This window comes from Myodes glareolus, chromosome 10 (genome assembly GCF_982192425.1).
Source record: "Myodes glareolus chromosome 10, mMyoGla1.1, whole genome shotgun sequence".
In the NCBI taxonomy this organism is placed as follows: domain Eukaryota; kingdom Metazoa; phylum Chordata; class Mammalia; order Rodentia; family Cricetidae; genus Myodes; species Myodes glareolus.
The window spans coordinates 74,007,808-74,034,018 of record NC_142035.1 but is presented as its reverse complement, the minus strand read 5'-3'; the positions used below and the strand labels follow the sequence as shown (position 1 = coordinate 74,034,018).

Sequence of the window (26,211 nt, the reverse complement as noted above, 5' to 3'; positions counted from 1 at the left end):
GAGGCATAGAAGGGCTTGGAACAAGAGACAACCCAAAGCCATGACTCCAGTGACTTACTGGCTGGCCTGGACCTCACTCTGTGGACCAGGCTTGTCTCAAACTCACAGAGATCTACCTGCTTTGCTGCCCAAGTGCTGGGATTAAAAGTTTGCCTAATACATCCTCCCGCCTTTTCCTGCCAAATTAACACCCCCTTTTTACTTTCCCCTTGAAATCACCTGTGACCTGCTATTCCCATTTCTAGAACCCACCTCCATGGTTATTTTTCAGTTTCCTGTTTTTTTTTTAGTTACTCCAGGTTATTACTCATACATGGAGATAACCATAAATGTCTTTCTGGGTCTAGGTTATATCACTCATTCTAGATCCATCCATCTACCTGAAAAATTACTGATTCATTGATCTTTAAAAGTAAATAATATTCTATAGTATATATGTTCCACCTTTTCTTTATCCATTCATCAGTTGAAGGATGTTTCTTTTCCTAACTGTTATAAACAGAGTGTCAATAAATATGGCTGAGTAAGCATCTATGGAATAATATGTCATTTGTGCATATACCAAGGAGTGGTATAATTGGATCTTATGGTAGATTTTTGTTGTTGCTGAGAATTTTACACAATGATTTTCAGAGTGACTGGACCAGTTGCCATCCCACCAACAGCCAATGAGCCTTCTCTTCTACCCACATACTTGTTAGCATTTGTTGTCTGTTGTTTTCTTGATCTCAGTCATTCTGAGTAGGGTAAGTGAAATCTCAAAGTGATTTTAATTTGTTTTTTCTTCATTACTAGGGATGTGGAACCCTTTCTGAGATGTTTCTTAGCTACTTTTGTTTCTTCTTTTGAGAATGCTGTTCAGATCCATAGTCCTTTTTTTTAAATTGGGTTATTTGTTTCTTGATCTTTTTTTGAGTTCTTTGTATATTCTAGTTATTAACTCTCTCATATGTGTAGCTGGCAAAGACTCTCTCCCACTCTGGACTTTCTCTGTATTTGGTTGATGGTTTCCTTTGTTGTGCAGAAGCTTTTTAGTTTTATGAGATTCCATTTGTCATTTGTTGGTCTTAGTTCATGAAGAATTAGAGTCTTAAATAGAAAATCTTCTCTCTACCTATATCTTGTAGGGTGCTGCCTATATTTTCTTCTAGAAGTTTTATAATTCCGGGTTTCACATTGAGGTCTTTGATTCATTTGCAGTTGGTTTTTGTGTAGGTAATATTTACAGACCTAATTTCATTCTTATGCATGTGGACATTTTATTTTCCCAGCACTGTTTGTTGAAGTTGCTGTCTTTTTTTCCAGTTGAGTATTTTTTTTAATCCTTTGGCTGTAAAATTTCAGAGTATTTAAACATTCTAGGTATTTTATTTTATGTTTTGCAAAATTTTACGTAGTTTTTTTAATCTTAAAAAAGCATTCTTTTTGAAAATTTCAGAAGCTAACCAACTAATTATATCAGCCATATCATTCACTTAAAACTTCTAATCATTAATTTTCTTAGAGATAATTTTGTTTCTTTTATACTGTTGTGTGATTTTGTCCAGAACAGTTAAATTATTGGTTTGTGATAAGGTAGAATTCCTTTTTTGTGTGTGAAGCAAAATGAAACAGATCAAACTTAGTTGATAGATAAACTAGGTATTGCAGTTCTGTATGCTGCCTCCACTGTTGTGGCAATCGTGAAGAATCCTGATATTATCTATGGGCAGCATTCATGACCTCTGCTGTTTGTCTGAGTAAATGTCAGACTCTCCAGGAGACTGTGATATTAAGCAGACTCTCTTGTGCTGGAAAGGGAGGGGTGGGGAGAAAACAGCATGGTATTTATGACTGCAGGAACTATAAGCTGTAATTTCATGAGATCAAAGCATGTGCTGTTTATCTGTTACACTAACAGCTTTGAATAAAATGGTTAGAAAACAGACAATGTACTAAAAGTTCAGGATATTTTAAAGCTTATAAAGGCTGTAAAATTAAAAGCACAGCTTTTCAGTAGAAAATTATTTCACGGAGGTCTTTGATTTCAGTTTATTATGCACTTAAGATTAATTAATATATACAAGAAAGAAGAGACATGAAATAATTACTTTTCACTTTTTCAGTCCTCTATTAGTTTTCTATACTCATTTTCTTCTAACTTCTCTGTTTCATAATAATTATTTTAATGAAAATTAATACATTTTAGAGTATCTCCTAAGGACAACTAATTCCAGAAGTTCCACTTTTCATATTACTGTAAAATATAGGAAAAAGACTGACAAGATGGCCTAACAGGTAACGTTACTTACCCCCAAGTTAGAGGACCTGAGTTTAATCCTTGGAACCCACGTGGTGCAAGGAAAGAACACAGGTTGTGTTCTGACGCCACGTGTGTGCTGTGGTTCATACATCCATACATACACACACAAGTAAAGAAATAAACATAATTTAAAAGAAAAGTAGAGAAAAGAAGTTAATTGCATTTTGTTGCCATAAAGAAGAAAAAACCTTTAGACCACCAATCCTCATTGTATCCAAAGAGTTTTAAGTTATATAAGTGACTTTACACTTAGTTGTATACCTCTTATTAACAGGCCATTGAAGCTTAGGAATGAACCTTGAACACATTACTAGTATGAAACAACTAGTTTCAGCTTAATTTCCAATTTGTTTGAATCTTATTTACTTAATTCAGTTATATCTTGGTGTTGGAAAAGCTAATATTAAAAAACTAAAATTTCAAAACCCATTTTCAGTTTTTCTCTGAAAGTTATCTTTACATAAGAAAGCAACCTGAAATTGTTTTTGGAAAGGCTATTAATTATATTAGGAAAAAGTACACATTATATTTAAGCCAGTATCATTGGTATCTTTAAAAAAAATAGAACGAGTTGAGACTACAGAAATGGCTCAGTGGTTAAGAGTGCTTGCTGACTCTTCCAGAGAATCCAGGTTTGCTTATCTAGCACCTTTGTTGGATGTTTGACAACTACCTGTAACTCAAGCTCCAGGAACCCAGTGCCCTCTTCTGGACCCATGGACACCCACATATACATATATACATAATTAAAAATTAAAAAATTCTTCAACCAGTTATCATATTATTAGATTAAATAATGTATAATATGAATATCAGTTAAATATTGTATAAATCAGAGTTGAGATCAAAACTTCAGTATCCTTTAGCAGATATTTTACCTTTGCATTAATTTTATACATTTTAAGATCTTATATTATTGAAGTTTATCCTTCCTTCTGTCATTCTCCATAGTCATTTTAACTGGTGCCCCCATTTTTTATGTTTACCAATGTGGGAAATGGTAATAAAATAAAATAAAATGTTCAAAAAGTTCAGTTAAAGAACATTTAGCCTATTGAAGACATTCTCCTTAATGGTTCATTCATTATATTGTTTCCTGATCAGAATACACTTGAATCTAGACTTAAAATACAGAATTATCCTATTTTAAACTCACAAGATAGGAATTCTTGTTTATAACAGTCCAGATTATTTTCCAGTCTCAAAATATCGTCTTCTTCTTAAAGTTGACACAATACTGATAACTCACACCTGATTAGCTTTACTTCTGCAGTTTGCTCATAAAACTTCACTGCTCTGCTCATACCTAACACCAGCTACTTCTCTTGTGACATGGATCTGAAGTGCGGTGTTGTTCCTTGAATGGAGGGAAGGTGGCTATTCAATCATGAATTCTCTGCAATCTACTCATGCCTATTGCTTTCCAACAGTCTTGCAAATTGACTGTAAACTCTGCTACCATTAACAATAATCTGTTTGGCTGACTTTAAGTGCCTTCATCAAGTGTTTTTATTGCCATTTACATTATACTAAATAAATCACACTTGATCAAATTTAATTTTCAGCAAAGGTAAGCCATATCTCTTTCACAGTTATCATTCTTTACCAAGTGTATTCTTTACATCTTTTAGTTCCTCTTAAATTTCTGAAGATATTCAGGTATGATGGACTATAAGGTAAAACAAGATACTTTTCCTCAAGGAGCTTATAGAGCTGTGGTTGCCAACCTTCCTAATGCTGTGACCCTTTAGTATAGTTCTTCATGTTGTGGTGAGCTCCAACCATAAAATTGTTTTCATTGTTTCTTCATAACTTGGCTACTGTTATTAATTGTAATATAAATATCTTATATGCAGGGTATCTGATATGTGACCCCCCCAGGGGTCATGACCCGCTGGTTGAGAACTACTATTATAGAGGGGAATTCACTACTGTTAGCCAGAGAGAATGAATCTTAATTCTTTTTTTTTGAGAGAGAGAGAGAGAGAGAGAGAGAGAGAGAGAGGAATGGCTCACACCATTCTTTTTATTATTATTATTATTATTATTATTATTATTATTATTATTATTATTATTACTATGTATACAATATTCTGTCTGCATGTATGCCTGCAGGCCAGAAGAGGGCACCAGACCCCATTACAGATGGTTGTGAGCCACTATGTGGTTGCTGGGAATTGAACTCAGGACCTTTGGAAGAGCAGGCAATGCTCTTAACCGCTGAGCCATCTCTCCAGCCCCTGAATCTTAATTCTTTAAATAAATAAAAGTAATACCTAATTATTCATGACTGTATTAAGATGTCAAAGTACATACAGGTAGGAAATAATTCCGCATTGTACTGCATCTGTGGCCATCACAGATTCCCTTACTCAGCAGAGTAGGAATATCACAAAGTAGTTGCTCAGCAAACACAAGTTTCTGATCTGCATTTTGTAGATGAGACTATTGGAAGTAATATGGATTAAATGACTTACCTAAATTTGCATAATGAAAATAGAACCATAATTGAAATGCATATAAATTTTTGGCTTAGAACCTATGATCTTAAGAATTCCACAAATAATTATAGCAGCATATGTTGTTCATCCACACATGTTGCTGCATTAGCTGCAAGAGATCATATATTTGTCAAAATGGGAGTGTGTTCCACTTTCAATGGCTTTGACAAAATACCTGATGAGAACATAGGGACGAATTGTGGCTCACAGTTTCATGGGCTTCACTTTATATCCCATGGCTCCATTGATTCTAGGCCTGCAGTGAGGCAGAACATATGGCAGAGATCCTATGGAGAAGTTTCTTTCCTCATGGGGGACAGAGCATAGAGAGAGTGCTAACAGGAAGGGGCCAAGGGACACCCCTCCACTGGTGTGGGACAATTGTCTTATAATTTAATTGTCAATTATATTTTAAATAAATGCTGATTGTCCATAGCCAGGCAGGAAGTATAGGCAGGACAACTAGACAGGAAGTAGAGGTAGGTCAATGAGAACAGGAGAATTCTGGGAAGAAGGAATCCCATTCCTCTGTAGTCCTGACCAAGCCACAGAAGAAGCAAAATGTGACTGCCTTGCTGAATAAGGTACCAAGCCTTGTGGCTAACATAGACAAGAATAATGGGCTAATATAAGTTGTAAGAGTTAATAAGAAACCTGAGATACTAGGCCAATCAGTTTATAACTAATGTAGGCCTCTGTGTGATTCTTTGGGACTTAACAACTGAGGGAACTGGGCAGGAGAGAAAACCTCAGGCAACACTCCACAATGGCCAGCTTCCTCCACCTAGGCTCCTCTTCCATATTCTGGTACCTCCGAATAATCTGTTCACCTTTGAATGCTGAAAGAATACTCATCATGATCCTACTGTTTGCCCAAAGCTTGTCAGCTGACAGCCAAGCCTTCATACAGGGGCCAGTGGGAAACATTCTACCTTGCTTCCTTCCAGACTTTTCATGCTCATCTCATAATGCAAAATGAAAAACCCAGTACAGGGCTGGTGAGATGGCCGAGCTAGATAAAGGGGCTTCTACTAAGCTTGACAACCTGACTTTGCTCTCTGGATCAAACTCATAGCCACATAGTGGAAGGAGAGAATGGACTCACCCACATTGTCCTCTGACATCACACACACACACACACACACACACACACACACACACACAGTGAATAAATGTAAAAAATAAGTATTTCTGTACCAAATGAAAGAAATTAGAGTCAAAATTAAGGCTAATCTCTTGCAAAGTCTTAGGGGCATGAACAAATTGTAGATACGTTCTTGATCATAATGTAACACAGATATCTTAGCTTTCTGTTGCTATAATAAATACCATGACTGAAAGCAACTTGGTAAGGTAAGGGTTATTTCAGCTTATAGCTCACACTCCATCACTGAGGGAACTCAGGGCAGGAACTCAAGGCAGGAACTGAAGCAGAGGTCATGGAAAAAAAGCTACTCTACTGGCTTGCTCAACCTACCTTCTTAAACAACTCAGGGCTGTGTGCCCAAAGGTGTACCCTGCCACAGTGGTCTGGGCCCTCCCACATCAATTGTTAATCAAGACAATATCCCACAGACTTGACTTGAAGCTAGTCTCATGGAGGCATTTTCTCAATTGAGATTCTCTCTTTCTAAAGGACTCTAGCTTGTGCCACGCTGACAATAAACAAACAAACAAACAAACAAATAACCAAGGCAGATGGCATCTAGTCCAATTCTGAATGGAATCTTGTTCCCATCTGAAACTTGATGGGTATGATCTTTGCCCTCCATATTTACATCGGTTTTATGACTAAGTTCCGATAGGAATCATTCATTAGACTCTACTTACAACATTTTTAGGCTTCCGTAGCCCAGTCTTTTCAAATTCCTATCACAAATTGGTTTTGAAGGCTGTGGTGGTTTGAATAGTTATGCCCCCCATAGACTTAGGTGTTTGAGTGCTTGGCTCATAGGGAATGACACTGTGAGGCCTTGTTGAAGTAGGATCATCTAATCTGCCGGTTTTCAAATTTAAAAAAAACAAAATAAAACAAAACTGTGGAATGTTTTATGATGTGGGAGCTCAGTATTGAAACAAATAAATCTTGAGCATGTGAGCCTGAAGAGAAACTTGAAAGAACTCTTGAGCTGTACCTGTTAGTTCCAGTTTTTATAAGAATCTCAGCAAAGCATTGCTGAGGCTTGTCAGAGCACAGTTTGAAAGCTGTGATCAGATCTAACAACTTTTTTCAGGGAGAGGAACTGAGACCTATGAGAAGGTTAGATTATTCAGTATCAAATAATAAACAAAAAAGTCTCCACTTGCCACACTTTATTATACACATTTGTAATATTCTGAATAAACTGTAACCTTCACAATGTTAACTCTGGCCATGGGTTTGGTGATGTCAGCAGCTATTGCACTGCACACGATCAGTCCAGCCAGTCACCATCTCTCCTCATGCTACTGTGAGGTTTGAGCAGGAGCATATGATACAGATTTCATAAGCAAGAGGCAGTTGGAGGAAACTTTTTGTTGTTTTTATAGAATACCCAGAGCTGGCTGTGATGGTGTATACTTACAGTCACAGAACTTGGGATGCAGGAAGACTGTAAGTTTAAAGCCAGCCTGCACAACATAGTGAGATCGTCTCAAGAAACAAAACAAGGGGCTGGAGAGATGGCTCAGTAGTTAAGAGCATTGCCTGCTCTTCCAAAGGTCCTGAGTTCAATTCCCAGCAACCACATGGTGGCTCACAACCATCTGTAATGAGGTCTGGTGCCCTCTTCTGGCCTGCAGACAGACACATAGACAGAATATTGTATACATAATAAATAAATAAATAAATAAATAAATAAATAAATAAACATTTAAAAAAAGAAGAGAGAAAGTCACAAAACATGTTTCAGTGCAACTTTTTCATTCCTTTAAAAAAAAAAGAAACAAACAAAACAAATACTATTCCTGAATGAGATAGTTACTATATAATATCAAAATTGACCTCTTGTTACAAGTCCAAGGAAAAATAATCCAACAGATAGACATGACCAATTATTGGTAATGTATATTGAGTACTTTTGTTCTCTGTTATGTGACAGAGGGTATCCTTATTATTTGATGGTTTAAGATGTGACATATAAACAAGAAGGAAGTGATGAGAGAGAACAGAAAGGCTACTCAGTGAATTTCATGGCACTTGTGCAAAAGTGACCTATTTAAAGGGCCTTTCAGACTCTAAAAAAGACTGCTGTGGCTCGCTGGTTATTCCCCTTCCATCCTTTCAAGACTTTCCATGTGGTCTCTGTTTTTCTTTTTCCTTTTCTTTTCATAGTTTTTCTTTCAGTGAATTTGTATTCTTAATTCAGTGTCAACTTCACAAGATGATTTCACACATCTGTTTCCAGCTTCACATTTGCCTTAAGCTCCAGATTTCTGTTCATCTCCACCGCCTCTCTCCTCTTTCTGTCCCTCCTCCTTTCTCTATCCTCCTCCTCTTCCTGCCTCTTTCCCTCCTTCTCATCCTCTCTAGGCTCCCTCAGGATTTCATATTATTTCCCAGACTAGTTTTGAAACCCCAGACTCCCGCTGTTTTCTTATCTCAGCCACCCAAGGAACTGGTCCTTTAATACGGCCTGAAGTACCACCCTTGCTCTTCTGCCATTTACTTTAAACTGTTGCAAGTTCTCTCTGTTTGTTCTCTATTGTAACATCTAAACTAACCAGCTCCAGACCGGAGTTTGCACTCTCACCTTTTTTTTCATATCTAAAAGAGACAAACAAACAAATGCAAATTTGAAAACTGAAAACGGACCATCCTGTGAGTGCTGTGTCTGTTGAGAGTGAGTTAAAACTGGATTACCTAAAACTCCATTCTGGGGAATTTATCATCTTTTATACTTTGAAAAGCAAAGCAAGAGGAACATTTTAAAAAAATTAATAGCTATGAACCAGGGTTGGTGATTTCTGCCTTTGGCTTTAAGTGTCTGTCCAAACATTTTCTATCCCTTCTCTTACACAGTTCATACATACATCATGTTTTTCAACAATAAAGCAGACTTCCCATTTCCTTTTCAGTTTTATGCTCCTTTCTCATTTCGTGATCCCCTTGTCATTTCTTCTAACCTTACCTAGCTGCCCTGGAATCACCTTTGATTGATGTGGGTTTTTTAATTCTTTCTTCAGTCTATCACATCTTCTTTCAGAGTGTCTCATATTTTGTATTGTCCAGTGGCAGCAGGAATAGAGACACAGCTTCATTTCTTGCCTACAGGATCCTGAGAAGTTCCCTTAATCTTTTAGGGATCTCAGTTCAGGTAAAACCAGACCCTTGGATTCAACACATAAAAAAAAAATTTCAAGATGAGCCACTATGAGTTGGAATATATTAAAAATAGGAAGAAATGGACTCAGGAAAAGCACACCCAAGTACTTTGGACTTCTCAAAGAAGAGCCACAGTTTATTCAAAATCAAAAAATTATCACTGGATTACCTAAAGCTCCACTCTGGGGAATTTATCATTTGTTATCTTTTATACTTTGAAAAAATGTAAAAGGAATATATTTTAGAAGAGTTTAATGACTATGAGTCAGGATTGGTGATTTCTTTTAGGGACCTATAAAAGAGTTACAGTTTATTCAAGATCATTTTAAATACAGATTTTAAACGGGATGTGGGGTCTCCAGAAAGAAAATAATGACATGCCCAAGTGTGGGTATGGGCTTCTCAATTCAGTGTTACAGCATATATATATATATAGTTTTTCTGGCTATAGGGTTATGTCTTAAAAGGTTGCTTGTCTTTCTTTTTTGATAAATAATACTATGGGGTGACTCCAGAGAGGACTTGGTTGGATTATATCTGATAAAGAAAGCTGGGAGCTTTTAAAGCTGCACAAAAGTTTAGGAAATTTTTTGTTTGTTTGTTTGATTTTACTATAAATGGGGGTTTCTATTGAAATTCCTGGAAGCTTGTAGCTGGGAAAGGAGAAAAGCCATAAGCAAACATTAATCATGTTGGAATTCTTGGTTTCAACTGACAAGAGGCTTGTCAGAATCCTGGATGAGGGGTTTTTCTTTTCCCATCATCCTGTCATTTCCTGAATATTTGACCTACCTCACACTCATCATCTCATGCTGGTTTTCATGCATAATATATCAGTTAGCCAGTGTTCTGTTCTCTGGAGTTCTTCCCCTCTTTTAAATAAACCAATTTACTCAGCTGCAAGCTTAAGGGAGCACCTGTTGGCACTTGACACACAGTAACTACTTAGTAGATGTAGAAAGAATTTTCAGCTCAATTCTCCTTTACCTGCCAAAGCCTGTCAGGGTCCGGCACTAGCCCGGACCACAAATTCTTTCTCTATACCAGACCCCAACATAAACTATCTCTCTCTGGCTTTATCAGGAGGGAGATTCTCAGAGATCCCTCATGATATCCTGAGTTCACGTGGTGAAGAATTCCTCTCGTTTATTCTCCAAACAAGTCTTTATACCAAAATGTAAACTGAGGGGTAAAATACATTAGCATTCTCTCTCCTAGGTAACCAGGTGGATGATTTTTAGTCACTTCCACAACTACCTGTGCTTGCTGTCAAGTCTTCCGAGCCTGTATGCTAGCTGTCATGTAGGCTGAAATAGCATTTCTTTTTTTAAAATATTTATTTATTTATTTATTATGTATACAATATTCTGTTTGTGTGTCTGTCTGCAGGCCAGAAGAAGGCACCAGACCTCATTACAGATGGTTGTGAGACACCGTGTGGTTGCTGGGAATTGAACTCAGGACCTTTGGAAGAGCAGGCAATGCTCTTAACTACTGAGCCATCTCTGCAGCCCTTAGCATTTCTTTTTAGGCATCCTCCAAATTACAAAGAAAGGAGCAAAACAACATTCTGACCTTTTGTTAGGTTAGCAACAGCCTGTCTGGAAGGTTACGTGACCATCTCAGGTGTGGCCTATGGCTTTGGAGCCTGGCGGCCATACCATGTAGAAATATGGGCCTACAATCCACTCTCTCTTATTAATTTTAATAAAACCTGTGCTCCTGCAACAGGACATATGATCACACCTGGCTTGGGTAAAGACCTCTTCATTTATCCAAATTTTCCAGTCTCTGGAACAGGCATTCATATATGCAAATTCCTGTCTTAGGCATCTGAGGAGAAGAAGCTTCAAACCCATCATTGACTGCTGATCTCTGTGAAGAAAAGAGATTAATGGAGAGAGATACTTTTTTGGCTTTGTGTCTTGGAGCCATACTTTCTTGTCAGGATAAATTATAATGCTTTATGAATAATCGTGCTCCTAAAGGCTATTGTCTCCTATTTAAAGGAGAAGAGAATCGCCTGAGCTGAGACTGCTTCTTCAGCTAGTTTAGTGCAGCTCTTAAATCTTTTACAATGTATCAAAATCTAAAATTCTTAACTTATGCATTAACTCCCAACATTTACAAGGTGTGTCAAACTTTTCTCAGAAGTTGCAAACATCAACAGGTCAATATCATAATTCTCAGCATTGTTGGTCAGTATCAACTTTTCCAAAAATATCTAGGTCAGTACCATAATTCTCAGCATTGTTGGTCAGTACCAACTTTTCCAAATATTATCAGGTCAGTACCATAATTTTCAGCATGATTGGTCAATACCAACTTTTCTCAACATCTTACATGCAGTTACAGAGATCAGGTCAATACCGGTAAGAGTACAATGACATTGCTGTTATCAAATACCAGTTCCAGTCTCTGAACAGCAGTTAGACCCTTAGTCTGCCCCCTTCTTAAGTGAAGAGGGGTTTTAGTCATTTATTATTTTGAGTCTTTCTTTCCCTAAGGGCAAAGCTTAGTTTTTAGTTCCAAGGTTTAATATTTAATCAGAATGAGTTCTGTGTCTTAAAGATTAAAACAGTCAAATGTTCAGTCTGCATCTCAGCTCCAAAGCAAACAGGATTCAAACTGCACAAAATTGTAGTCACCGTGGTCAGGTCATCCCAGCAGGGCCTCTGTGTCTGTGTGTGTCCCAAGTGTCTGGAAGCAGCTCAGCATCCGTTCCTCAGTGCAGCATGGCACCCTGCAGTGTAGAGTGATGGTAGCAGGTCCTACAGTCAGGCACTGCTCTCTGTGGGGGCGGGGAAGACTGGACCATGGACTCTTCTCCAATTCCTTTCTCCAACTCCTCAATGGGGTGTTTGCAGCTATGACATCATCAGGTCTGCCACTCCTTTACTGTACATGCAATCATCTCATCCAGCTTTATTTTCTTTCTGTGAAAAAAGAACATAAACACATCCTCAACCCCAAATTAATATGGGTCAGGTCTTTTCATAATTCATTGCAAGGGCTATTTTTCACCTTGCCTTAGCAAAGGTCACCTTGGTGCCATCATGTCAGCTCTGTCTGCAGCTTTTATAAGTGTTTTCAAGGAGCCAGGGCACGCTCCACAATTCCTTTTCATTAGTAACCATGTATGCAGCTCTTCCATTGGAAGAGCTGTTTGTAAAATTCAGCATAGCGTCCTTTAAGGGATCTTTAGCTATGACATTAGCAAAATATAGTTGGAGCAACAATCATCTGGGAAAGATTATTACTCTGGCCCTTAAATTGAGTAAATACAATTGTTCAAGAATCACTATTTTAAAATTATTAATTAATCTATTGCTTAGTATAGGAAACATTGATCACTTTCAATTTTCTGTTAAACTATCTCCTAGATTTTATCCTGCTCTTCTGTATTAGACAAGCTACTGCTTTAAATTAAGAGTTTAATATCTTACCTGGCAAAAATGAGACGACGTAGCAGTAAAAGCATTTTTTTCCATAAAACTGCTGTAGAATAAGTTTTGTACTTAATACATACTTGTCATAGCAGAATCATAATTAATGTACTGTACTTGCTGATTATTGTATACTCTACGTGTTGATATATACTTTACCTGCTTGAGTACCTGTTTGGCAGCTTCTATAAGCTCTTTACTGGAAATTGCCTCATTGTTTTTTTTTTAAGAATTTTACTTTTATCTCAAGATTTTTCATAATATTGTAACTAAGGCCTTAACCATTGTATGTCTCATTACAAGTTTGTAAGCTATCCTCTTCTTATGTTGCAAGTCTGCCTAGCTGATAGGAAAATGGAAAAAGAAACCATATTTAACTAATGATGCTGGCCTAATTAGACATCTACATGTAAAAGAATGAAAATAGATTTATATTTATTTCTATGCATAAAACTCAAGTTTAAATGAGTCAAAGACCTCAACATAAAACCATCCACATTGAACTTCACAGAAAAAAAAATTAAAAGTACACTTTGGCACATCTCAAACACAGCCTCAGTGGCACAGGCATTGAGAGATAGAATACTAATTAGATCTCCTGAACTGAGAAGCTTCTGTATAACAAAGGACATAGTCAATAAGACATAATATCAGTCTATAGAGTGGGAAAATATCTTTACTTATCACTAATCCATTTCAAAAACATACAAAGAACTCAGGAAATTAGTTATCAAAAGAACAAATAATCCAATAAAAATATATGTTACAGACCTAAGCTGAAAACTCTCAATAGATGAATTTAAAATGACTGAAAGACACTCAAAAAATGCTCAAACACAACATCCTTAACCATTAGAGAAATGTAAATCAAAACTCTGAGATTTTATCTTATCCCTGTAAGAATGACCAAGATTAAAAACACCTATGACAATTTATGCTTAAGAGAGTGTGGGGTAAAGGAAACTCCTCCACTGCTGGAAGTGCACACTGGCACAGCTGCTTTGGATCCTAGTATGGCGATTTCTCAAAGTTAGGCAACCGTCTACCTTAAGACTCAGCAATTCCCCTTTTGGGCCTTTATACAAAAGATGCTCAACCGTACCATAAGGACATGTGCTCAACTATGTTTACAGCAGAATTACTTTATCATAGCCAGAACCTGAAAACAACCCAAAATGCACCTCTTCTGCACATATGATAAATGAGAGATATCATCATTTTAAATAGCCATGAATACCACAAAATATCTTGGAGTAACTCTGACCACACAAATGGAAAAAAAAAACTGTATGATAAGAACTTTAAATCTTTTTTTAAAATTTATTTATTTATTTATTATGTATATAATATTCTGTCTGCGTGTTTGCCTGACGGCCAGAAGAGGGCACCAGATCTCATTATAGATGGTTGTGAGCCACCATGTGGTTGCTGGGAATTGAACTCAGGACCTTTGGAAGAGCAGGCAATGCTCTTAACCTCTGAGCCATCTCTCCAGCCCCTGAACTTTAAATCTTTTAAGAAAGAAATTTAAGACATCAGAAAAAGGAAAGATCTATTCTCTTGTGAAGGTAGAACCAACATAGCAAAAATGACAACCTCACTGAAATCAATTTACAGATTCAATGCAAATGTTCATTAAAATTATAGCAAAATTCTTCACAGACCTTGAAAAAATGATCCTCAGCTTTATAAGAGAGATATAAAATCTCAGGATAACCTAAACAATCTTAAAATTCTTTACAATCAAGGAACTTCTGAAAGCATCACAATTTTTTACTTTAAAACTTCACTACAGAACCACAGTATTGAAATCAATCCACCTTGAATACAAATTCACATGCCTACAAACAGCAGATTTTTGACAAATAAGCAAAATTGTGAAATGAAAAATAAGCATATTTAACCTGTTTATTAATTTTTTATTGTCCTGAAGCTGCAATTCCCTGAGGCTAGTTTCCTTTTCTGCAACCTGCCTTTCAGCTTCTGCTTGAAGCTGTGCCGCAAGGCAGTGGGTGCGACACAGGCTCTGTCTGCCAGCCTGCCTTCCCAAGCTCTGGTGGGCATAGCTGCATGGATTTCACCCTTGTTTCACCCTTACTCCTCCTGTCTTGAGGGACTCCTCGAGTCCGTGAATAAACAAATCCTGTTTACCGAATGCTTGTCCCATGGTATAATCTCACCTTGAGCCAATGTGTGTCAAAACCTCTGAATCTGACTCATGGTTGGGTGGTCCATGAAGACAGGCCTGTTATGTGTGTGCAGTGGCATTCCGCAAACCTCCACGGTTTTCGCAGGTCCCTCCCTGTTCAGGTGGCATTCTTCATCATGTGAACTCAGTATATTATGAGGGATCTCTGAGAATCACCCTTCCGATGAAGCCATGTGAATTGTGTTTTTATTCTCACGCCTCCACGCTGGTCCAAACAGAGATAGTTTATGTTGGGGTCTGGTCGAGAGAAAATAATTTAGGATCCCAGCTGACACTGGACCATGACATAAAATCCAATCTCAAGCCATGAAACTATATTCCTCCCCCCCTTCCACCATTTATATATTCAATATTGTTCCTAGTTTTCTCTGCTTCTTGCTTTTATATTCCTTTACCTTTCTTATCCTTAGATGTGCTTTTAAAATTTTGCTCATATTAAATGGAGCTGGAGCAGGAAGCTGACGTCTGGCACATTGGCATTGGTGACAGAAGACTTTAATGGGGAGAATGTTTGTGTAATTGTTGACAGAGCTCAGAGAACAAGCAAGGGGTGGTGAAGCAAGTGCAGGTAAAAGCGCAGGGGAAGCGAAAACCACTGTCACACACAGGGAGTGGAACAGTGGGACTTGGAGAGAACTGTAGGCTACAGCATAGAAGATTGAGCTGTGGGTTCCTGAAGATGTAGGCCCTGACTCGATTGTGGTTGTAGGGAGGGAGCTACTACACAGGTATCTCCCGCAGATCTAACCCTTCAGCCTCCAGAGGCAGAGGATTTCCTATTCTCATAGAGATCAGTGATGCAGAGCTGAGAGCAGTGTGCAAAAAACATGGCAAGTAAGTAAAGCTGATCAAATGGAGGGTATGCATTCATTTCACACATCTCCCTAATCCATGTCTTTTTTAAAAGTAATTAACTAATTAGTTAATTTTGCATACCAGCTGCAGTTATCCCTCTTTCTTCTCCTCCTGCTCCCTCCCCCCACCTCCCTTCTATCTCCCATCCACTTCTCAGTCTCCATTCAGAAGGGATAAGTCCTCCCCTGGGAGTCAACAAAGCATGATATATCAAGTTGAGTCAGGACCAAGCTCCTCCCCTTTGCATCAAGGCTAGGCAAGACATCCCACCACGGGGAATAGGTTCCAAAGAGTCAGCTCATGAGACAGGTCCTGGCCCCACTGCTAGGGGCCCTACAAAAGACCAAGATACACAAATGTCACCCAGATGCAGAGGGCCTAGGCTCGTCCCATGCAGGCTCCCTTACTGTTGGTCCAGAGTTCATGAGCTCCCACAAGCTCAGGTGAACTGTCTCTGTGTATTTCTCCATCATGGTCTTGACACCCCTTGCTCTTATAATCCCCCTTCCTTCTTTTCAACTGGACTCTTGGAGTTTGGCCCAGTTCTTGGCTATAGATCTCTGCATCTGCTTTCACCAGTTACTGGATGAAGGTTCTGTGATGACAATTAGGGTCGTCACCAATCAGACTACAGGAGAAGGCCAGCTCAGGCACCCGTCCTGCTATTGCTAGGAATCTTAGCTGGAGTCATCCTTGTGCATTCCTGGGAGTTTCCCCGGCACCAAGTTTCTCTCAAATCCCAAAATGGCCCACTCTATCAAGATATCTCCTTCATGCTCTCCTCCTCTGTCCCACCCACAACTCAAACATCCTGATCCTTCATGTTCCCATCCCCTCCCCTCTACCTCCACTGCTCCCAGTTTACCCAGGACATCTCATCTATTTCCTCTTCCCAGGGAGGTAGATGTGTACTCTTGTTACCTAGGGAAACTCCTTGTTACCTAGCTTCTTTGGGACTGAGGACTGTAGCCTGTTTATCCTTTCCTTTGCATCTAATACCCACTTATAAGTGAGTACATACGTGTTTGTCTTTCTGAATCTGGGTTACCTCACTCAGAATGACTTTTTTCCTAATTCAAATCTTACTTCTGTTGTTTACATTTTTGTTTTGCTGTTTTATTTATTTTTAATTTATTTTTATCTTATGTGTACAAATGATTTGCCTGCAGGTATATAGGTGCACCATGTGCTTACCTGGCACCTGAAGAGATTAGAAGAAGCTGTTAGATCCCCTGGAATTGGAATTAGGGATGTTTGTGAGCTGTTCAGAGGGTGCTGGGGACTAAACCTGGGTTCTCTGAATGAGCAACAAATGTTCACAGCTGAACTATCTCTCCAGTCCTGTTTAGTTACTTTAATATAAGCTGAGAGTTCTTATTTTACCTGACAGTAATTTGCCTACCTATTTTTCTAAGAAAAGGCCTACTTCTTGATCCACATGGTTACTTTAACAGTCTTTTCTGCATACCCAAAAGTGGTGTATGAACTAAGACTGATTTTCCTGTTTTTTTGAGTGGGGATTTAAGATATAATTGTATGAGGCTATGGCATGTAGAGCTGCGGCACCCAATTCTGGCTGCATCCCTGTTTTTTGTGGCATCTATTTGAGCTTCCTCCCCCCTCAGTTGGCTGTCCTTTTCCACCTTCTCTATTAGCTTCTTAACTCATCTATGAATGCTAGGGTTCCTTGGGACACAGTCACTTGTCAGCTTCTGCCTTTCAATAACTTCTTCCCATAAAGGCCCTTGATGGATCAGTCAAATTATATTGAACACTCCATCATGGGTTCCTTTCAACAATAGACCCAACAAATACTATGCCCAGGCTTCAGAGAAGTGTCACTTTGCTGAAAACCGCCATTACATATATAGACTCACACTGCTCCAGATGCTGAGACTAAGTGATGGTTGAGAGCTTAGCCCTAAGTAGGACAGTTATGCTATTTTCTTTAAGGCTCAGGAAACATTGTGGATGAGGGGGTGGAAAGAATATAAGAATTAGAAGATTAGAGAGAAGCGTAAAATGCGATCTTCTGGGCACGGCTTAGCTCTTGCAGTCATGATCTTAGCAACTGTAGTTGCCTGTACTGGGCCTGTGGAAGACTAAGCCTGCTGTCTTCAATCTTGGCTCAGGAAGGGATTTGTGTGATCACACCCCATCCTGTCTAAAGTATTGACTACTGATGGAGTCTCAGAGAGAGGCAGTCAATATCTTCATTTGTGAACTCACAAATGAGCTCACCAGGCTCCACTGTATAGTTCAAAGCCCATGGACATACAGACTGACAAGTTAAAAGTCAGTGTGTCGTTAAGATGAGACAGAAAGATATAAATGTGAAGAAGAGACTTTTAAGGAGAAGAGGTTTGATAATGGTGGGAGGGAAGATGGGGTGTGTGAAGAGTAACCGATGTGTTCTATACATCAATGAATTTGTCAAAGTAAAACTTTAATAAAATTTATATATAAAAATATTCTGTTGTTAAATGAAATATAATTTTAAAGATTTGGAAACTATCATGAAAACATCTTGCTTTGGTAAAATATATATACTGAATTTCCTTTTTGTTTCTTATGTTAAGGAACTAAAAAAAGTAGCTTCAGAGTTGATTAAGTCCAAGGTCACATGTCAGCATAAGATGGAAGAAGAAAGTATAGATCTGATAATTAAAGAACAAAAATATGAAGAGCTTCAAGAACGACTCGACATGGTATTTGATTAAATTTACTCAAGTTTATAAAATTAAATCTTACTAAAAGTATGAGAACTTCAGCATTATTGCATGAAATATTTCTTCTTTGTAAAGTTAATAGACATGGTAAAAATTAAAGTATGAATCTTTTTTAAATTATTGAGCTTTTACTTTAATCCCAGCACTTGGGAGGCAGAGACAGGATGATCTCAGTGAGTCTGAGGTTAGCCTGGTCTACCAAGTGAGTTCCAGGACAGTCAGGACAGTTACACAGAGAAACCGTATCTCGAAAAAACAAAAACCAGAAACAAAAACAAAATTATTTAACTTTTTTGTCCTTAGTAAATCTTAGAACAAAATTAGGCTATAACAAATTTCATCCCACTCAGATGTAGCTTCAGGTAATATTATGGCACAGTGGTGTCTCTCTGAGTCACTTCTAAGATGAGAAATTTTATAGTTTTAATGCTTATGTTTTTACTAGACTATATTAGGCTTATTAATTCACTGGAGCCAGTGTCTCAACACAAACATGGGTGCTGAATTAAATATAGAATTTACTGAATTTTACATCATAACTTTAAAATTCTTCAACTTTGAAGGAATTGAAATTAAATAAGAAAATTAATGAAGAGATTACCCATATTCAAGAAGAAAAACAGGTAAGCACTACTCATATATTTTGGAAGTCAGTTAATATTTTCAAAACCAGTAGTAAGGTGAGAAGTAGATGTGAGATGATATTTGACTAGGTGTGAAGTAGGCATTCAGCTAACATGTACTGAGTGGGCATGTTTGTATGTTTTTAACCAGTTGAATGTATACTTCTACTTTTTGTTATTAAAAAAGCCTTATTTCCTTCATTCCCTTTTTCCTTCCTTCCTTTTTTCTTTCCTTCCTTCTTTCCTTCCTTCCTTCCTTCCTTCCTTCCTTCCTTCCTTCCTTCCTTCCTTCCTTCCTTCCTTCCTTCCTTCCTCCCTTCCTCCCTTCCTCCTTTCCTTCCTTCCTTTGAGACAGGTTTTCACTAGGTAGCCCTATTTGTCTTGGCCTTGGCTATGTAGATCAGATTTGACCTTGAACTCAAAGAAATCCACCTGCTTCTGCCTCCTGGGTTTAAAGGCCTGTGCCTTTACATCTATTTGTGTGTGTGTATGTGTCTTAGTATGTACTCACATGTGTGCACACATCTGTATATGCAGAGACTAGAACTCTTTAGTTCCTCTGAGCTGGAGTTACAGATGCTTGTGGGATGCCTGGCTTGTTAAGTGAACACTGGAGACCAAGTCTGACCCTCATGATTGTGAAGCAGGCACTCTTAATTGCTGGGCCATTTTTCCCAGCCCCAGAGGTTTGTTTTTGTTTTTTTTTGTTGTTGTTTTTTTTTGAGTCAGGGTCTCACTCTGTGGTATAGGATAGCCTGGAGTATGTAGACCATGCTGGCCTCAAACTCATTGACAGTCCTATCCTTTCTCAACCTTCCAGGTGCTAAGATTATAGGCACCAGCCACATATTTCCTAGCTAAATTTCCATTTTTCAGAAGTAGTTTTATTATTTGTTAGTAATATCTTAGCAAATAATTACTGAAAATATATTAATATACCATGTGTGATTTTAGAACAATTTCCTCTTATCTCAATTTATTCTTGTGTTTAAAAAAATAGCTTGGAAAAACTAAAGTTATTTTAAATTTTTTTAGATATATCTTATGTATATGAATGTTTTACTGCATATGCATATGTGCACCATGTGTGTGCCTAGTGTCTACAGAGACCAGAAGAGGGCATTGGATCCCCTGGAACTGGAGATACAGATGGTTATGAACCACCATGAGGGTGCTAGAAATTGAACCTGGGACCTCTACAAAAGCAACAAGTGCTCTAAATTGCTGTGCTTTCTTTCCAGCCTCCTTTCTTCTGTTTTATCATTTCTTTTTCTTGCTTTACCTTCATTTGATTGGTGATACCCTAGTCTACAGAATCATTTTATAATATAATTCATTTTAATATTTCTATATCTGTAGGTGATCAAGGCAACAGGTTTATTTCAGTTTTAGATTCTTTATCTTGTTCATTAATATCATATACTCTGTGGCACATTTCAAAAATTTACTTTACAAGCTAAAGGACTTTTAGAAATAATACTTAATAGAAATTTATATAACAGTAATTATTTTGGATAGTAAATGAGAGAAGTGCTACTAGTTTAATATAAAATGTCAAGCTTAAGCTAAAACAATAATAGCTTAAAAACTAGAAATGTGCCAGGTGTTGGTAATGCACACCTTTAACCCTAGCACTGGAGAGGCAGAGACAGGAGGATCTCTGTGAGTTTGAGGCCAGCCTGGTCTACAAAGCAAGTTCTGAGACAGCCAGGGCTCTGTTACACAGAGAAACCCTGTGGGAACCCAAAAATATGAGCCCATTTTATCTTAACTGAAGGTCAGAGAGTTTGAGCTTATCTTTGCTCTTTCAAAGTTGTTGACAATAGATGTGGCTACAAAGCAAGAGATCCTGACCTAGGGTGTGGTTACTTGGTGTTTTGAACATTAAGATGACCCATAGAGGTAGATCCGCTCCACCTTGACCAAGGATCAGAAAATTCAAGTATGCTTCTGCTCCTTATAAAATAGGAGGTTTGACTTTAGGAGTAGCTGCCTTCAGGATACTTGATCTAGGCTGTGTTCACTGCCCCAGACATCAAATGCTTTACTCAGAAATTAATGGTTTGATGTCTAAGTATTGAAACAAGTAATTGTTCTGGTTGTCCTTTGAATCATGTTCAAGAAGTCTTTTGTCTTCTTTTCCCCTTTTGTATTGGGGCATAAAAGTGTATGAAAAATAAATGCTAATGAACTCAGAACTCAAAATTCAACATTCAGTATTTAGCATTTGCTGAGTTGCTCTCCCGGTACTATTCTGTGTCTCTGTGTTTCTTTCTTATCTCTGTTTCTCCTACCTAATGTTTCTAATCCTCACACCCCTACCCTGGAACGTACAAACACACCATGGCTAGAATTGCAGCAGAAGTCACCCCAAAAAGGCGGCTTGCGACAAAACCCTGTTTCAAAACAAAACAAAAATTCCAAACAAACAAACAAACAAACAAAAACACTAGAAATGTATTTGGAGAATGAACTTAGAAACATGGTATATTTTTATGTTTTTGAAGGATATCATCATTTCTTTTCAACACATGCAGCAATTACTTCAGCAACAAACTCAAGCTAATTTTGAAATTAATGAAGAATTGAAGGTGCTAAGAGAAAATAATCAGGTTATGTATATATTGTTTAAATATATTTCTATCTAATAGGCTTCCCATGTTTAGTTGCATTTAGGTATCTTGTTCTACCATTTGACTTAAAAAGGTAAAATACTAGATTCATCAGTTTTCAGCATCAGTGTCTAAAGTAATAAATATATTTTTTAACATTTAAGTAACTAGTTAAATGTTAAGTTTTATTAAATATCTGACTTGAATTTTTTTTGATACAGGGTCTCTCTAATATAATCTTGGCTGTCCTAGAATTTATTGTAGACAAGATTGACCTCAAGCTCACAGAGATCCACCTGCCTCTGTTTTTAGTGCTAGGATTAAAGGTGTATGCCATCATGCCCAACTAATATATGACTTTGTAATAGGATAAGTGGAAATTTTCCATGTTTTAGAGTTGTGACCAAGGTCAAAAATTGAAGATTCAAAGAAAAAAGTGTCAGTCACATTAAAAAAAAAAGTGTCAGGATTTGGAGGCCTATCTTCATAAGAATATGATCAAACTACCATCATCTTCAGAGTAGGTAATGATTGGACTTCACGCTCCAAAAGGAGAGCCTTCTCTCTTGCCTCCCTCTTTGGGGGAAGATCCAGTTAAATAAGGTGTCTACAAGGTAGATTCATTGTAAGACAATGAATGAAGTGGGGATGCTACCTTACTCCTTGACTGGGTGCTGGAGGTACCATAGATAATGGGGAGTTCCTCTGCTGTTGCCAGTAGAGTGAAGCGAAGTCAGTTCATGTAGAAATTTACCAAGAAAAAGAGTGGTGCTCAGGTCTGATCTAGAAATTTAAAAGACTTTTCAAAGTGTTACAAGTAAACTATGTTTGAGAAATGTATTGTGTTCCAGTAGAAAGCGGCCTTGGAAAGGTGAATAAGAGAACTTTGTTGATTCTGGACTCGACATGAAGGAACATGGGAATGAGTGAAGGGGCAGGAACATGACTGGGTTTGACTATGCCAAGTGGTGGGATGGCCATTCCATCATCTCACAAGGAGATGGGGCATGTTCAGATAGGGTGGCCAGTCCATGCTTTTTAAGCCCCTTTGAAGGCAGCAAAGGAAACAGTAAATTGGAACATGTCCCATGACAACTATAGCCATCTCCCATGTAGGGACAGTCATCATAGAGAATTAGGGCTAACTTTATGAGTGAGTAACTAGAGTGGTTACACAGGGACTTGCACTGAGAAGTAAATGTCTTCCTTCTGTTTAATTTTTTCTCAATGTCTTGGAGTTTTTAATGAATTTTTATCTTTTGAATTTATGTTTTGTAAATTAAGTTGTGGAAGTATGTGCTGGAGGCTTGGAGGCTCAACAGGCATTTTCTTGTTTCTATTGCCTCTCAGTCTTGGTTCTTGGCTGCTGGTTCTTCTGCCTTCTAGTGTCTTGGTCCCTTGCCTAACCACCCACTCCCTGAATCTTTTCATTTGTTTGGGGAAATCTTACTTTTTATTAAATGCATATGTGCAGTAGGAGAGGTTTGTTGTGGGTATAGGTACCTTTGAGCACTCTGTGGAGAGGCATGGCAGCAACTCTTCGTGTTTCAGGTTGACAGCACCTTGGCATGGGCAATGAGTATCCAGTCCAGTGCTGAATGTATCCCTGCCTAGCACTTTGATCTTGCCACAGTTACCCTCTGCCATGGGTTTATATAGAGGACCCACAGAAAGGAAAGATTATTTCCTTTTCTGGCTGAAGCAGGTGGCAGGAAGAAGTGGGGCCCAGAAAGTAGTGACTCTTGTTCATGCTGAGTTGTCATGAAGCTTTTAGGCAGCTGTGAGGGACTTCAGTTGTGCTGTGATTTTTTTTTCCTGGTCCAGAGAACCATGCCATTAAATAGAAAATGAAATATCCTATGGCAGAGAAAGATAAAGGAAAATTTACATATTTTAATACCTCTATTAGCTTGTTTCCTCTGCCTTTTTGTTTTGTACCAAGCCACACAAATTTTGTTAGCCCATCGTCATTGAATAGAACTAAACTTGAGCAGAGCAAAGCAATTTATCTCCTCACCATTGCTGCCCTATGGCTTATCATGTAAAGGGTTCTGCCTGCCTTCAGTTATATAGGAATTAAAATGTCAAAGATACAGAGGGAGAGAAGTGGACCAGTAGAACCAAGCTATTCATCCCCTTAACCTCTTCACCCATTCTTATAAAAGACTAGTAGAAAACAACTTTTCTAAGCAAGAGCCTCTTCGCACCTTTTCTCAAGAGCATATGATTTATTTTGTGGAGATATGGTATCACTCTGTGGCCCACGTTTACCACAGCCTACAAAATGCTGGTGTTGTAGCCATGTAGTACCATGTCTGACTCAAGTTCATTATGAGTAGTTGTTACAAGGTCATCTAGAAATCCATGTAAAAGAATTGAACCATAGTTTCTGGGGTGATCCAAGTATTAGAGGTTAGCTAGTTTATTCTGTGATGGAGTAGAGATTCAGAAAATATAAGCAGTTTTGTTTGGGATCTTATAAATTGTAGAAAAAGCAGTATTATAGCTTTATCCTGGTCCCAGTCCAGCACTACTTCTGTGTTATGTGCTCATCATATTTTCCTAGAAGCATGAGAGCTGTTAAGCTTGTGTTCCAGTTAGTTTTTGTCCACTTGATATAAACTGAAGTACACTGGGAAGAGAGAGCATAAGTTGAGGAATTGCCTCCATGGGTTAGCCTGTAAATATTTCTGTGTTGATGGCGGGGGTCAGCTCACTATAATTGGTGCCATCTCTGGTTAGTAGTCCTGGTTTGTATTAGAAAACCAATAAGCAAGTCATACAGAGTGGAGAGCAAGCAGTGCCCCTCCATGGTTTCTGCTGCAGTTCCTGCCTTCAGTTCTTGCCTCCAAGTTCCTGGCCTGACTTCCCTTGATGATAGAATCTCCTTGTAAACCAAATAAACCCTTACCTCCTCCAATCACCTTTGGTCATGATATTTTTCACAGTGATCTAAAATAAACTAAGCAAGTTTGTTAAATCCGTTGTACGAAAATTGTACTAAAATTTTGTGGTATCTATGGTGATCATTGCTTTGAACTACTCACCAAGTCTGCAAGTATGGCCCAGGATCTCTTAAATGTGCACCAATATGTTAAATATTCAAATGCCTTTCTCTTTAATTATTACAATTATTACCTGTCTCTTGATATTAAATAGAAAATTATATCTTATAGTACATTTCAAAATATTGTCAAGTAGCCTGCTAAGAATGCAAACATTATCCTCCACTATCACCATAATTTTATAAAACAGAACATTTTAAAATATATGTATTTTAAATAATCTCAGGATCAAGGACAGAAAAAGGATAAGGAAAAAAAAGGATAAGAAAAGTCATGTAATCACATTTGGCCATGGACTAGAGAAGTTTGTCATGGATCAGTGCTTAGCTGCAGACTGATGTCTAAGAACCATTGATATATAGCATAACAAAATATTAATGCTGAGCTGTTGCTAAGGATTACATTGCTTAGATACGGCAAGGGTTTTCCTGAGGAGCATTCTAATTCCACATGCACTAAAAGGGATCATTGCTCTTGATAATGGCCAACTGGTTTCCAGTGTTCTGCATCCCTCTTATGTTTTTAGCAGTAAATTTAGAAAGACCGTAGATATCTAAATTCTAGTTATAACTTTAGTTGTATTTCTGTAGTCATACTATTAAGAGTAATTTTCATATTTTACTCCTGTGGTTGTTATGTTATTACTGTTTTAACTAGAACAATTTACTGTTTTTTGAAGGTTAAAGCATTTAGTGAATGGTTTCAGTTTGACCTTTGACAATATCCTTTTTTCACAGATGTTTTTCAGATTTGCTAATTCAGTTGGAATAACAACAAATTTTCATGTATGTTTGTAATATGCACAAGTTTATGTTCATGATAGCTATGTCCATGAAGACAACAGCATTGTAACAGCAGGATCATAAGTGCATGAGCGTGTCAAGCGTGCTGTGGACCTTGTGAACTGCTATTAAATGAGTGAATAAACTTGGGCTATTTTCAACTCAGAAACTACCTGGCTAGGGCTCCCAGCTAAAGATGATTAATTAAACCTACATTCACTTCTGCCGCCTTGTGAAACTATTATAAAATGGCAATAAATCCACAAGGACGTGAAAATGACAGAAGGAACACAAAGGCTAAGTTTTAAAAGTGAACTATGTGTATAATGATCAGAAACAGGAAATAGAAACCCAATTCAAAGTCGTGGAAATGAGGCCTGGGATCTGGTTGAGTTGTAGGATCCTTGCCTGGTGTTGTGAGTTTTATCTCAGCTTGATATAAGCTAGAGTCATTTTGGACAGGGGAACCTCAACTGAGAAAATGCCTCCACCTGATTGGCCTGTGGTCAAGCCTGTAGTGCATTTTCTTAATTGATTGATGTGGGAGGACCCAGCTCACTGTGGAAAGTGTCACTCCCTGGAATGGTGGTCCTGGATGCTATAAGAAAGCAGGCTGCACAAGCCATGGGGAGCCAGCCAGAAAGCAGCATCCTCCATGGCCTCTGCATCAGTTCCTGCCTCCAGGTTCCTTTCCTGTTTGAGCTCTTGCCCTGACTTCCCTCGATGATGGGTTTTGATAGGGAACTTTAAGATAAAATAAACCATTTTTTCCCCAGGTTGGTTT

General features: G+C 38.0%; 1 protein-coding gene across 1 annotated transcript in view; it reads left to right on the top strand.

The window, feature by feature from the left end:
- Ccdc73 (coiled-coil domain containing 73) overlaps positions 1 to 26,211 on the top strand; it is a 105,533-nt gene that overhangs the window by 56,302 nt on the left and 23,020 nt on the right. Inside the window, exons 9-11 of the mRNA XM_048443678.3 lie at positions 18,196 to 18,324; positions 18,909 to 18,968; positions 21,476 to 21,580. Coding sequence (XP_048299635.3) covers positions 18,196 to 18,324; positions 18,909 to 18,968; positions 21,476 to 21,580 — 294 coding nt within the window. The remainder of the gene's footprint in view (positions 1 to 18,195; positions 18,325 to 18,908; positions 18,969 to 21,475; positions 21,581 to 26,211) is intronic.